This window comes from Eucalyptus grandis, chromosome 3 (genome assembly GCF_016545825.1).
Source record: "Eucalyptus grandis isolate ANBG69807.140 chromosome 3, ASM1654582v1, whole genome shotgun sequence".
Taxonomy (NCBI): domain Eukaryota; kingdom Viridiplantae; phylum Streptophyta; class Magnoliopsida; order Myrtales; family Myrtaceae; genus Eucalyptus; species Eucalyptus grandis.
Genome location: NC_052614.1, coordinates 1,545,274 through 1,558,827, shown reverse-complemented (window position 1 = coordinate 1,558,827; position 13,554 = coordinate 1,545,274). Strand labels below are relative to the sequence as shown.

Sequence of the window (13,554 nt, the reverse complement as noted above, 5' to 3'; positions counted from 1 at the left end):
AGAGGATCCACACCGAAAGCAAGCGGGGGAGCTTTTTACTAATTCCACCACAGCTTTTGCGAGGGAAGGAGAGAGAGAGAGAGAGAGGGAGGGGGGGGAGAAACGTCAATGAAATTTAATGCTCCTCTCCCCAAAAAATTTGGCATCATGATTGAAGGGGAGTAGGGGGGTGTAAACCTTTGCGTAGGCAGGGGCGGGGCCCATCCATGTGTGCACATGCCATGCCCCCGCTGGTGTTCGCGTGCGCGCACGAGCACGGCCACCGAACTTGCCGCCCCTTTGCCCGATTTTCGAACGCGCGGCAGGTCGTCGCGTGCGCCCCATCCATGCCTACACTGCTCAGCTTCCGCTATTTCCGGGCAAATAATAGCCCATTCAAAACCATCTTTTTACACGGCTCACGTGGAGGCTGACGCCAACTGGAGGAGGGGCAGAGTGAGGGAGAAGGAAGGTGTCTGATACTATAATAACAACTTCAAATTATGTTCATCGTCATATAAATATTTTTTTTCATTCTTTTTTTCTGTCGTAAAGAATCTTAAATTTACTTATTGTGACACAAATACTCTAAAAATCTCAGGCTTATATCAATGTAATAAATATACCTTAGATATAATTGAAAGAGATGGTATATAATTTGAGGTGTATTTCTATTCTAGTAGATAAGTTTAAGATTTTTTTTTTGACAAAAAAAGTGTTTGGGATATTGGTATCACAATAGGCATAATCTATGGTTTTTTGTGGTATTTGCGCAAAAGAAAAGCAAACGAAATAAGGGGACAAAGAAGGGGTGAAAAGGGGAAAAGTTAATTTGGACTATCCAATATTTCTTTTTTAGGCTAATTTGGGTTACCGCTCACTTAGAGAGTGCTTGTTCATTGGAGCTCTTATTATACATCTATACACTCAGCCACACCGCTATCGGTTTTTGCCAGCCCTTGCGCAACCCACATCTAATGTAACCAAAGATTGGCGGCAAGGTCATGATGGCATGATTTTAAACTACGTTTGACAGTTATGATAAAATTCAAAATATGATAAAATTTATCTTATGATACGTATGGTGCTTACTCAAGATAGAATAAAATTGGATATAAGAGCAATAGAGCCAAGATAAAATTATCCCATGAGAAAAATGAGATAAATATTGATAGGACTTCTAACATTCATAACAAGAAAGTTATTTTTTCGGACAACAAACTTCATACGTAAATAAAATTAAAATTATATTTCCATATAAACAATATTTGAATTATAATATAAGAATTCAATATTTGCATATTACAAATTTTAGGTATTTCAGTATTTTAGGTATATTATTATAGTTTATTATTTAATAAAATTTTATTAGAAAATTATGAAAGGGAAAAAGTAATAAAAGGAAATAATTAAAAAAGTGGAAAAAAAGGTAAATAAAAATAAAGTAGCAAGAGTGTCGGAAGAGATTTTTACTATTTCTATTTGTGAACTTTTATGTTTATTTCACTAATATGTCATTTGATATAAAATAATATACATGATATGATGTGAATATATCCCACTTTATTACTATGATTCATTAGAAAATGGATAGGATATAATGAGATCTTTGAAATTTATATTATATCCTATCCGAATCCTATCAGGATTAAAAATTCATACAACCAAATGTAATCCGAGAGGATGGAGAGGGATAGAGAAGGGCTTGATTAGGATGCAAAGGACGATGATAGGCGATGGGAAGCACTAATAAACAAGCGATACCTATTGAGAAACGACTAATTGTTGCTTGAGTACTAGCTAACTCTTGTTCTTTTTTCAAATTGATATCTCTATCAGGACAGATTAAACATTTCAATTCATTGACCAATATATCGATCCTTACAAAGGCTCGGATCATTTGGTGAAGATCCTCTCCCCGGTTGCACGATGCACCCATAACTATTCAGACAAAATCTCAACTACGAATAAGAACTTCACTTCACTTGTACTAATCATTCATTGAGATTTATCAAGACACCATAATGAAACTTTTGCTAAGAACAGCGCGTGATACGCAGTACACTCATTGTGCAAAGTAGGGGGTTATGAGAATGAGAGGCACCGAAGGTACGTGGAGACGGGGACATGGGGACATCATTAACTTCCCTTATCATTTTTTTCCTCATATTTGGTTCTTCACGTGAAATTCGTAAGGGCACTTTCTTCTGGCACCTGACAACAAAGGGGGCGGGGGAAGAGTCGATTCAAAAGGATGGGCGCAAATCACGGGGGCCGACCCTTTCGGCTCCCCATTTCCTCCTCCGTGTCCGTGCGACCTTTCTTATTCATGTGACTCCCCGCCTCCCACGATTAACGTATCTTTCAACGCCCGATATTCATCCTTTTTCCTTAAATTATCATGTGGAATTGTCTACGCATCAGAGAATCTTAACCCCTTTGGGACGAAAGTTCTTTTGGAGATTGAATAGGCCTGACCCTCGTTTTCCTGGCTTTCTAGTGGCGTAATACGAGGGATCTTTCGTTACATGCTTTGCAAGAATCTGTTCTTAAACCTCCATGACCCGCCATGGAAAGAGAGTCTTGTAATCCGTCCACGAGAGCCATTCACAAATACCATTTGATTCTCGTTCAAGCAAACAGGAGCTTCTTCACTGGTCGGAGTGATTGGTAGCGCGCTTCGTCGAGGAAACAAGCATCATGGGAAATGGTAATTTAGGTGCAAGAGAGATTGAGGGTGAACCGCAGGGCTTTCTCTCGTTCTTGTTTGATTCTCAAGAAAAATGATGAAGCAAGATAACGACTCAGATTTTTCACCACTGTCTCTTATTCTAATTTAAATAGGACATGAAGAGAGCAATTTGGGGTGTGAGAGTATGCCTGCCTCTGTACATTTGTTTCTCGTGTAGTTTCGATTGAATACTAATCAATATCGCAATGCTAGACCTTAACCGGCAGAAAAATATCAAAGTTCTAAAGTCAACTAGATTTTGCCTGTGTTTTCATACTCAAAACATATTGGTGTAATTAACAAAAATCACATTTTCTATAAAACTGTAATTTGGCTTAGGACATCACAAATCTAATCAAACTGGGAGGACAAGATTGAATGCGATATTTAACTAACGGGGAGGCGAGCCGGTGTTGAAGGTTTATTTCAACAATCTATAAATATTTGAGATTGAGATTCAAACTTTGCCATCCTCATATTTCAATGTACCTGTATGATAATATCTCGGGTGGACTTTTGAACAGGACAAGACTGTCAAGTCGTAATCTCATGTACGAGAAATGCATGCGCATTGTCTTCCCCATGAGTATACTTGAAGGTACAAATTTACTTTTGGTTACTGCTGTCACTACTTTTCTTGCGTGGTGTACTATTTTTGTTTTCTCTTCCATATTTTGGTATTTACATACCATAACATGAATATAGTTGGAATGTCTCTATTATTTACAACGTTGTCGGTATGATTATTAAGTTAGCACCATTAGTCTCTTAATGCCATTAACCTTGCGCTTGCCATTTTTGTATATCATACTCCAGGGCAGCTTTCAACCTACAAATCCATCTAAATTATGCACAAAAATTCACGTCTTCTATTTAGATAAAATAGCAATTTTCTATTACACATGATGTACGAAATATTAATTCAGTAAGTCCGACGTGCATGACCAGGTGTGACCCCCCGAAATCTTCATATGCTAATCACAAATTGGGATTTAAATCTTTCTCATCTCCGACCCTTTATACTCCTTCCTTAAGATGAATTAAGCCTTCAAATTTTCCCCCTTTTAGCATACACTTTGAGGAATTTCTTTTCTCTCTCTTTTTTTTTGTTCATACATGTTCACATTGCTCTTTGCTGGTGAGTGATCTAAAAAGGAACACCTACCTAGTAAAGAGGGTGTAATAGATCCACGTAATATAGTTTGTGCCCTCCATCATTTGAAATTCAAAGGGCTCGTTGGCGCACTCAATCCGTCCCCGTACAAAGCACGGGATTAAAAGGGGAAGAGAACAAACTAATCAGAGTTGTATGGCGATGTGGAAACAAATTGTTGTAATCCAGCATATGGGGACAAACATTCAAAGCCGTTGACAATCTGGTCCCACGAGTCCACATGAAAGCCAAAATGCCACAAATCAAGCAACTCAAAAGGGAGAGAGAACAGACCAAAAAAAAGGGGGATGGAGGGAGGGAGGGAGGGAAGGAGGGGAGAGAGAGAGAGAGTGGGAAGTTGGAAACTTTCTCCTATTATTTCCTCAATCACTTGGGCAAATCCAAAACTTGTCTCAATGGTAAACAACTGTATGGCCATCATAACTGGAATTTTAAATCTACATAATCTGAAGATCTGTTTATTTAAAAGAACATTATTTCCTGAAAGTTATTTTCCGACTTTCTGGTGTTTAGATGGTGGAAAATTAATTAACATGCAAAAAATGTTTTCCATGAACAAAAAATAACAAGTTTAGATTAAGGGAAAACATCCTTCTGACAAAAAGAAAATCATTTTCCCTAAATCACCAAATAAATGAAAACTAATAATTTTTCTTCAAAATGATTTATATGGAAAATATATTTTTTTATTATGAAGTTTTCAGTGAAATAAACGCACTTTTAGGATTTTTATATCTATAAAATATAGATCTTGACACATCTCTCAACACAACAGATGATTGAGATAATAAATTCACTTATAAACATTATTACAGCGTTAATCTTTTGGATTCTTTTGTTTGGACAATGTATCGCAATAATCTTTAAGGTGATTAAAATAGAGTATAAAGCAGTTTTAAACTCATTTTCCGTGGAGGGGTTCTTACCAAATTTGTTTTACAGAAAGGGTACACGAGAAATCAAGACAAATGAAGGAGGCCATGGGGGGGGGATGAAAATCCAAATTTCCCTCTTTCTGCAAGCGGGCGAAATCTAATTATTGAACGAGATCTGTACTTTGTGCGTGGCTCAAAGGCCATGCTTTGAAAACCCCATGTGGAGACCATGTGAGGGAATTTTTCTTCCCTCCTTCTCTCCCATGCCCAAACCCGATGCCCTAGAATTTCTCTCAATTGTAGGACCCGTTTGTCCTCTCATCATTACCATGTTTTCCGGATCCTGCCAATTCCCTCCTCTCAATCAAACCCAATTAAAAAGCCCCCATTAGTCCGAAAAGAGATTGAACAAGACTTACACTCGCAACTAAGATTCCACCATGTCCTCTTTTCTTTTCATGTTATGTCATTGAAACATCGATCCATCTATCTATATTGAGGCTTTCTATTTCTTTATTCTTTCTGGATATAATTCTTTTTGGTACTTAATTTTTCTCAATGAGACACGTTCTTCTTTTTCCAATATTGGGTTTTGCGCTATTTAAAGGTGGTGCACTGTTCACATGGGGTACAGATACACTGGATGTGGCAGATGGAGATAGAGGTAAAAGTGGCAGTAAGAACAATGCCCGAAACAATTGTAAAGTTCGCTTGTTTATACTGTTTGGGAAAACATAATGTTTACCGATTTCAACCTGTTGTCTAATGAATATTAATGAAAAGCTGGCGCAATCTTCACATGGGGTACAATTGATGTGGCAGATGGATATGGAGGTGAAAAGGCACCAGAATAATACCAAAAAGAATCATTTGACTTTTGAACCTCTCCACCGTTTCAAGGGAAATTAATATATTGAAAATGCAAATATGTACTTTGTATGATAATGCAGGTGGAGGGGAATCATATAATATACTTTGATATGTAATCACCAATCACCAAATGCTTGACGTGCCATGATAGAAGTTTTACTTGAGTTCCATTGTTTCATGCAGGGAAAGGAATAAGATGAATTCCAATTTTATTTAACCAATTTGAGACATTTAAACATGTTGTGTGAATATGAAATATAAATTAGGACTGTATGACCTAGCAGCTATCCATTACTTATATCTCACATGCGCATGTGCATAGGAGCACACTCCTATGGAGAATATGAAATGTTTTTTTTTTTTCCTTCAATTTTCTCTAGCAACGGTACATGTGCGCATTTAAGTATCGCTAGAATAATTGGCTTTTGGAGGAATTTCTTTCTTCCTTTCTTTCTTCTCACCCCTAGAGTTTAATGTATTTAGTTGGGGCATTAAGAGATTTAGAGGTCACCCGCCCAAGTCCTACCAACTATGTAAAAATTATTCTAAGTTAGAGCCACCTACCTGAGCCAAAGATTTAGACTTAATTAGTTCATGAAACTTATAAGGTGTTTCATGGGTCATAGGTAACCAACTCTCCACGACTGCCCTCCAAATTATCAATAAAACAATTACTTTCTTCCCTCCAACAAAATATATTGATTTTTTTTTTTTTTTTTTTTTTTTTTAAATCTTGGGCTAGAGTTTAAATCCTCAGCAGATAAACGCTGCAACATGAAATTGCCAAATCAGGGTGTATGAGCGTTATCTCGTTGGAAGGATGTGCAAGGCAGATATTTGGTTCTGTTGGTTACTTATCATTTCCAAACAGATGCGTGTAGAGAAAGAAGATGCTTAGTTTTCAATGACACACGCATAATGTCAACTCATGACAAGTCAAAGATGGAGCAGCCTGGTGAAAAACTCGGTCCAAGCCATTAGTTATGCGAAACCCCACAAGTTTCTGTACTGAGAAAGAAAAAAGACATAGTCACTCTCTACTCTAATATGCTCCTATATTGCCCATTTCCCAACTTCCAAAATAGGGCCAGAAAGCACATTTAGTGAGTTTTGTTTGTATTAGTAATAAGTCACAAATGTTAGGTCTGCATGACACTAAGGGGACCTTTTTTCTTCACTATACATAAAATAAATCCAACAAAGACCCATGTATATGTGTATGAGGCTGCTGTTTTTCATTTTTTATTCTGGCTTTTTTCTATTGTATAGGGAAGGTTTTAGGTGGCGGGCCATGGTCACCATGTGCATGCATGTGCTGTGTCTTTCTCTGAAAGGCCCACCACTTCTTTCCTTTGAGCAAATAAATTGGGGGTTTCTTCACAGTCTTCAACTTCTCATTCCCTCTTTTCTCCCTTCAAACACTCACCCAGACTTTTCTCAATTTTGTTTTTCTTGGGTTTCTGAAACTTCTCTGGATATCTATCTTTCTTGGATCAGGATTTGTGACTGGATCCTTGTGGTGCATCATCTCCAGTCATCTTACTTCTCATGGTCACTTCTCACAACACTGAAAGAGGTATGTTCTATTTTGCATATGTCCTACGAGCACTTCTTTTTGCCGTGATTTATCCAAAAAAAGAAAAAAAAGTGTTGATGAGGGTTTCAGCCCATCTATTCGTTCACAGTAATCATTTTGAGCTTTGCATAAGGCTGCGTTGATATCGTTTCCTGAACCATTTTGGAGAAACGCAAGAAAACGAAACATACATTTAGCTGGTTTAAGAATTCACAAATTAGCTGGACAAATTTCCTCATGAAATGCATAGGATGGAAACAACAAGCATTTCCAAATCAAATCCAAGAACCTTCCCTTGATGTGGAAGTTAATTTCTTCATTTATCTCTATGTACTGAAAGCCTTACATAATTGTTCGCTGTACATTTTTCTCAGAATGCACAGTGCTAGCTCAATAAAGCAAAAGTTCCTCAAGAAATGGATCATGGGTCTCCAGCTATGCAATTCCTCAAAGAAGAATATGACGATCATGGAGAGAAGGAAGGCCATAAAGCTCTCAGCAGACCTCGCATTGGCTTCGGTCCGGAATTGCACAACACGTTGGAGTCGTGCCCTAGTTGCAAGTGCCTCACAAAATGATGACAACCAGGCTCTCCTTCAACATATCATTGGCTCTGATGCTGCGAAGCACAAGAAAGCTTCCATTGATGTTGTAGCAAATTCAACAACTTCCGTTGCCAAGAAGATTGCCAGCAAGAAGATATTGAAAAGGAGCTGGGGCATTAGGAGAGTGAGAAAACTGAGCAATGGTGCTCTAAAAGATCCACCGTACTCTATTGCCAAGAGGTTGGTGAAGAAGAGAACACAGTTGCTCAAGAACCTTGTACCAGGAGGAGAATCGATGGACGCTATCTCTTTGATCGAAGAAACCCTAGATTATATGGTGTGGCTCCGAGCTCAAGTTGACGTCATGCGTTCTCTCGCTCGTGCGAGTGAGCGCCTAGATGGTAAATGAAATCATCATCTATGATGATTTAAGTTGATATATAGATTTTGTTTGATCTCCACTTTGCAACATTAGGTGGGCTGAGGCAAAATGTGATTAAGCTATATATAGTTCAATGCCTGTATATGCAACTCCATGTGACTAAAGTTTGAGTTTCTTCCACCTTTTCCTTGTCATTTTACTATTTACTCCTCAAGTTTTCAAGATATAGATTAATTGTTTAGCTTTACCCCGACCTACTAATTGGTTTCTTTTCTTGTCGATGATCCTGCAATTTCCAAGGCTCATTTCTCAACTTCAGTATTGTCGATTTGAATTAGTTCCGTTTCCACGAAGGAGTGACTTGAATTATGTTGCTTTAGAAGAGGAATTGCACAATAAGCATAGTGCCCATTCTAAAATAAAGAAGAAAGATGCTTGTACTAACCAAATTAAGCCCTCCCCGTTTGAGTTTATTGAGGAATTGCCACGCATGTTTTTGAGCGCATTTCATGGAAGTTCGAAGTATAAGTTTCTGGGACAGAGTAGAGATCTGCCTAATAAACCATTTTAAGTCCCCATGGATTCAAGTTCGTAACGTTCATGTGGGTCTCTGATAATTTCGACAAATTCATGATGCATGGTCCATGAAATGTTAAAATCCTCATGTATGCAGAGGGAGATGGATAATGAAGGACAGACTGAGTGTACTAGACATCTCAAGGGACGTTATATGTTGTTTTCGTGCCGCATGTGTTCGGTGTCCATGAGAGAGAGAGAGAGAGAGAGAGAGAGAGAGGGGGGATGAAATGCTTTTGTCGAGCTGAATTTGGTCAAGAGTAGCAGAGATGGGTCTCTTGAATCATGGAGAGATACGAGTTAGAGAGCAAAGTTGGTACTGACCCGGGGGAAAATGCTTAAGAAAGGAAGAGAAGGGGAGGGGAGGGGGGAATTGCGCACCCGTGCACACACCGGTTTGCTTAGTCTATTTCTCTGAGAAGGACAACTGCGAGAGAGGGGAGAAAAATGGGGCCATAAATCGATCCCAAGCTCATTAATTGGGCATGTGTGCTTGTTGCGACAAAAGGTCCTTGATTGGGAGCCTCTTATTTTGCTTTGATTGCGCTCTCATGCTCCCTGACAATGAAAAAGTCACACTCGAATTGAATTCTCCCCAACCAAGTCCCTGGAGGACCTGGTCAACTAGAACCAAGTGAATTTGTGCTAATTAAATCTTTCTGGGACCTTAGAAGTTATGTAGCAATTCGACAGTCGTTTATAAATAGCCTTTCAAATCTTCCCAAGTTTGTGGTTGCTACATAGTGTAGTTTTAGTAAATGATTAAGAATGTTATTGTAGTCATTCGAGTTTGAAGTTCTAGCATTTACTGAGCTAGAGAACTTGAATATGTTCTCTTGCTGGGAAACGACGAACGGATTAATCTCGCATTTGAGTACTTACTTGGATTAGCAATTTCGCACGAATCGGTTTTGTTGGACGACAACACATTATTGTGTCATGGAGCACCATATATTAGGGGTGCCTTCCTCGGTCATTTAGCTAAGATCAAGGGCCGATTAGAAATTAGGGTAGATGAGGTCAATAATTGGGCTGGACAGCCTTTTCCATTTTGTCCTCCCTAGTTTGGGTTTTATGCAATCGAAAGCCCAAGGACTGGGAGTGCTTATGGCCCATTCTCATTCAATATCCCAATATATAAGTATGTTATGGATACGTCGCACGCGTCCTGTGGTATAACGCGCCAATCACAAGATTGCAATACCTTTCTTGCCACGAAGTTCTGTATGCAACCGTATGTCCAATTGGCACAAAAAAAAGTGAACTAAAGTACGGTAATTTGCAATTCAAACAATATACATGCCACATCCAAATCTAAAGTTTGAGTGGTGAGCAAACTCTATTTGTTGAATTTTCTTGATTTTTGACTCAATTTTTCATTCATTATATTTATTTTGGCTGACATATCAAGTTAGCCAAATCCCTGTTAATCCTGTTGATATGGGTCTTTGAATACATAAAAATGCGGCAATCTTGTATATTTATTGTAATGACACATTGATGTTAAATGACACAACTTTTTTTCTTTTACTAATCAAGAGGGGAACTCTCTCATAAGATATGGAATTCATGACATGACCGATGTACTTAAGCGTCTATGATTGCACATGTGAACATTCCTTTCTTGCCTGCAACTTCCATTTAGATGTCAGATCAACTTTGTTAAAAAGCATGGGGTGCCACATATAAACTAACCGATTGATGATCCGAAGTGTGCTTGCTTTCACATGACTGGAATGAGCGCAGCTTTAATCAAATCTAGGATAAGTTCAGCATGAGCCCTCTTTTGAAGATAAGCAACTTCATGGAAGCTCCTCAAATGGCCTTAACTACTGAGTTATACAACCAAAAGCTTTTTATTAATCTTCATCATCGGCCCAAGTTGCTGATTCACAAGCTTTTGAGGGGCTGCTAAAGAATGTTCAGCTTCAATGATACATGTCTTCTGCTTTTTCAACAGTGCTTTTACATCAATCATGTATGTCTCCCGCCTTTTAGCTTTCCATGGCCCGAGTTCATGCTTGCTCATAATGCCTCTCATACTTTACCATCCTTACCTTCCTCCATTGTTTTTTTCTTTATTATTTTCTATTAGATTGTTTGGTTAGTGTTCTTTCCCTGGGGTGGCCCTTGAACAGCTCTTGCGTAAAGTCCATTCATTATTCTCTTCATATCTAAAACATTCCCAAGGCCTTAGCGTGAAGATATGGTTTTCATTCAAGGACAGGAAAGATAAGGGGCCTCGAAGGCGAGTCAAGAAGCAAAAAGAGTTGAAGAAATTGATAACTCATGGATAATGAGTTTCATCAACGGTGGAGATCATACAGATGTCAAAGACACGGATTACCAAAGTCTCAAGATTGCCGAGTCTCAAGATTGCTGCGGATTACCAAAGTCTCAAGATTGCTGTTCTGTTTTGCTTAGCTGTAAAGTTTGTTAGCGAAAGTTAGTTAGTTTGTTTTTCTAGTTGTTAGTCCTCTGTTTTCCGCATATATACTGAGAGGTATTGTAATCGGTTGATGATTATGGAGAACATCTTCTTTTGTTCAATTGAATGGAAATACTGAGAATCGAAAACTTCTTCACGGATCATCTACTGTCATTCTTCATCTTCATCTTCTCGTATTCTTGATTCTATAAGTTCTCATGGTATCGGAAGCGGGAAGATCAACCCGCGTCGAATAGAATCTATCAAGTAACCAGATCGTGAATCAAGCCGAAGAAGTAGACGAACACCGAAGCCCTCTGGTTCAAGGTAAACACATACGGGTTTAGAGCTCATAAGCACTACCTGTTATCATCTTCTTCAAAGAATCATATTAATGGCGATTAGAACTCCAAAATATCCTTTTCCGATACATGTGAATATCACAAACTTCGTCACAATCAAACTTGCTGAGGACAACTTCTTATTGTGGCAAGCTCGATCCAAAGGTTTTTGAAAAGCCAAGATTTATTTGGTTTTGTTAATGGAGATATTCCTTCACCCTCTCGAATGCGCAAACGAGAGGATGAAGGTTGTGAAACCGATCTTATTAATCCCGAGTATACTTGACCGGATTAGAACAGATCAGTTGATTTCATCATGGATCTCTGGAGTCATTCTGAAAATATTTTGAGCCTAATCATTGGATTAGAAACATCAGCTGAAGTATGGCAAACTCTTCGAAAAGGTTTACACGTAAATCAATTGCTAGAGAGTTTGAATTAAGGGGGAAACCGCAAACATGTCATAAGCATGAACAAACCCTTGCTGATTATCTCGTGGAATATAAATCCATATGTGATCGATTGAATGCAATAGGCAAACCTGTGGATGATATAACCAAGATGTTTGGTGTATTGGAAGGTTTAGGTCCAGTATGAGAACTTTCGGACAACCATATATTGTTTAAAGCCTCGGCCAGTATGATGAGGTTATTGCTCAATTAGAAAGGTTTGAATTGAGACTCAAAACTTTTCTAGGAGTCGGTTCAATCCGAATTTGGCGTATTTTGGACAAAGAGGTTTCGGAGTTCGGTCTAAAGATGCCACAAATGAAAACTACTTTTCTCAAGCTTCGGATTTATATCGAAAGAGGAGGATACAGAGGTGGTCGGGCTATGGTCGTGGCGTAACCGGTAACAATAGGGGTCGTGGTTTTGAGAGATATCGAATTCTAACAGATATCTTCAGTCCAGGGCAAGGAAATCAACACCCTAGACGAGAGAAATGTTATCCCTACAACAAACCAAGGGTTTAGGCCCTATACTACTTACTCACAGAGGTACCAAAATGTCAAGACTTATCCTTCGCAAACTCAAGTAAAAATTTGCGAATGAAAAAGAAACAAGTAGCATTCGACTAGAGTGTCAAATATGTAAAAAAGTCTGGACATGATGCTCTTCGGCCGGGGTATCGGTTTGACAATTCTTATCAAACGAAGATATTCCAGCAGCCTTGACAAACAATGCATATTGAAGACTCAACGGGCGGGAGTGGTATCTCGACTCGGAGCTACGGCTCACATTAGTGCGATCCCGGTATGCTCCATACTTTTTCTAAATATCAAGGACATGATACTTTGTTATGATAGGCAATGGATCATGTTTACCTCGTAACTCACATTGGCAACTTTTGGCTCAAAACAAAGAACAATACATTACCTCTTAACGATGTTCTAATTGTCCTGAGAGATAAAGAAGAACCTCCTTTCGGTATCTAAACTCACAGATGACTTCCCTTGTTCTTTTATTTTTGACAAAACTCGGGGTGTTTATGTAAAGGACAACAATACCAACACAACCGTGAAGCTCGGAAGGAAAATTAGGGGTCTTTATCAAGCTAATCCACAAACCACGTGAAGCCTTCTTTACTCAGCGACAAAAGACAGTCGGTGAAGACATATGGCATCAGCGTTTGGCTCATACAAATGCTCAAGTAGTTAAGCATCTACAAAAACGAAGCTTATACAATTTGCTTCTTCATCTCAAGTTGTTTGCTGACTGTCAAATAGCCAAAAGTTCAGCTCTATCATTTCCTTTTTCGGATTCTGTATCAAGTTCCCCATTAGAAAGAATTCATTGTGACATATGGGGACCATCACCATCTGTTCCTTTCAAAAGTTTAGATATTATGTGATTTTTGTTGACAATTTTTTCGATACTGCTGGCTATATCCCATGAAGTTGAAATCTGAGTTTTATGATATATTTGTTCAATTTCAGAAGCTAGTTGAACGACGTATAATCATCAGATTAAAATCTTCAGTGATGGAGGTGGAGAGTTCGTAAGCTTTAGATTTCAAAAATTTCTGAGTCATCATGGAATAAGACAGGTTCATATCATGTCCTCACACCGAACGTAAT

At 38.6% G+C, this 13,554-nt stretch overlaps 1 protein-coding gene across 1 annotated transcript; it reads left to right on the top strand.

The window, feature by feature from the left end:
- Positions 1-7,010: 7,010 nt before the first annotated feature.
- On the top strand, positions 7,011-8,379 carry LOC104435996 (transcription factor IBH1-like 1). The gene is made up of 2 exons (XM_010048727.3): positions 7,011-7,205; positions 7,580-8,379. Exon 2 carries the CDS (start codon positions 7,581-7,583, stop codon positions 8,157-8,159), a length of 579 nt encoding a protein of 192 aa, XP_010047029.1. The 5' UTR covers positions 7,011-7,205; position 7,580; the 3' UTR covers positions 8,160-8,379.
- Positions 8,380-13,554: the final 5,175 nt, after the last annotated feature.

What these genes read in the sequence shown, in the direction of transcription:
- LOC104435996 (XM_010048727.3), top strand. Translation starts at nt 7,581, where the DNA reads ATGCACAGTGCTAGCTCAATAAAGCAAAAGTTCCTCAAGAAATGGATC.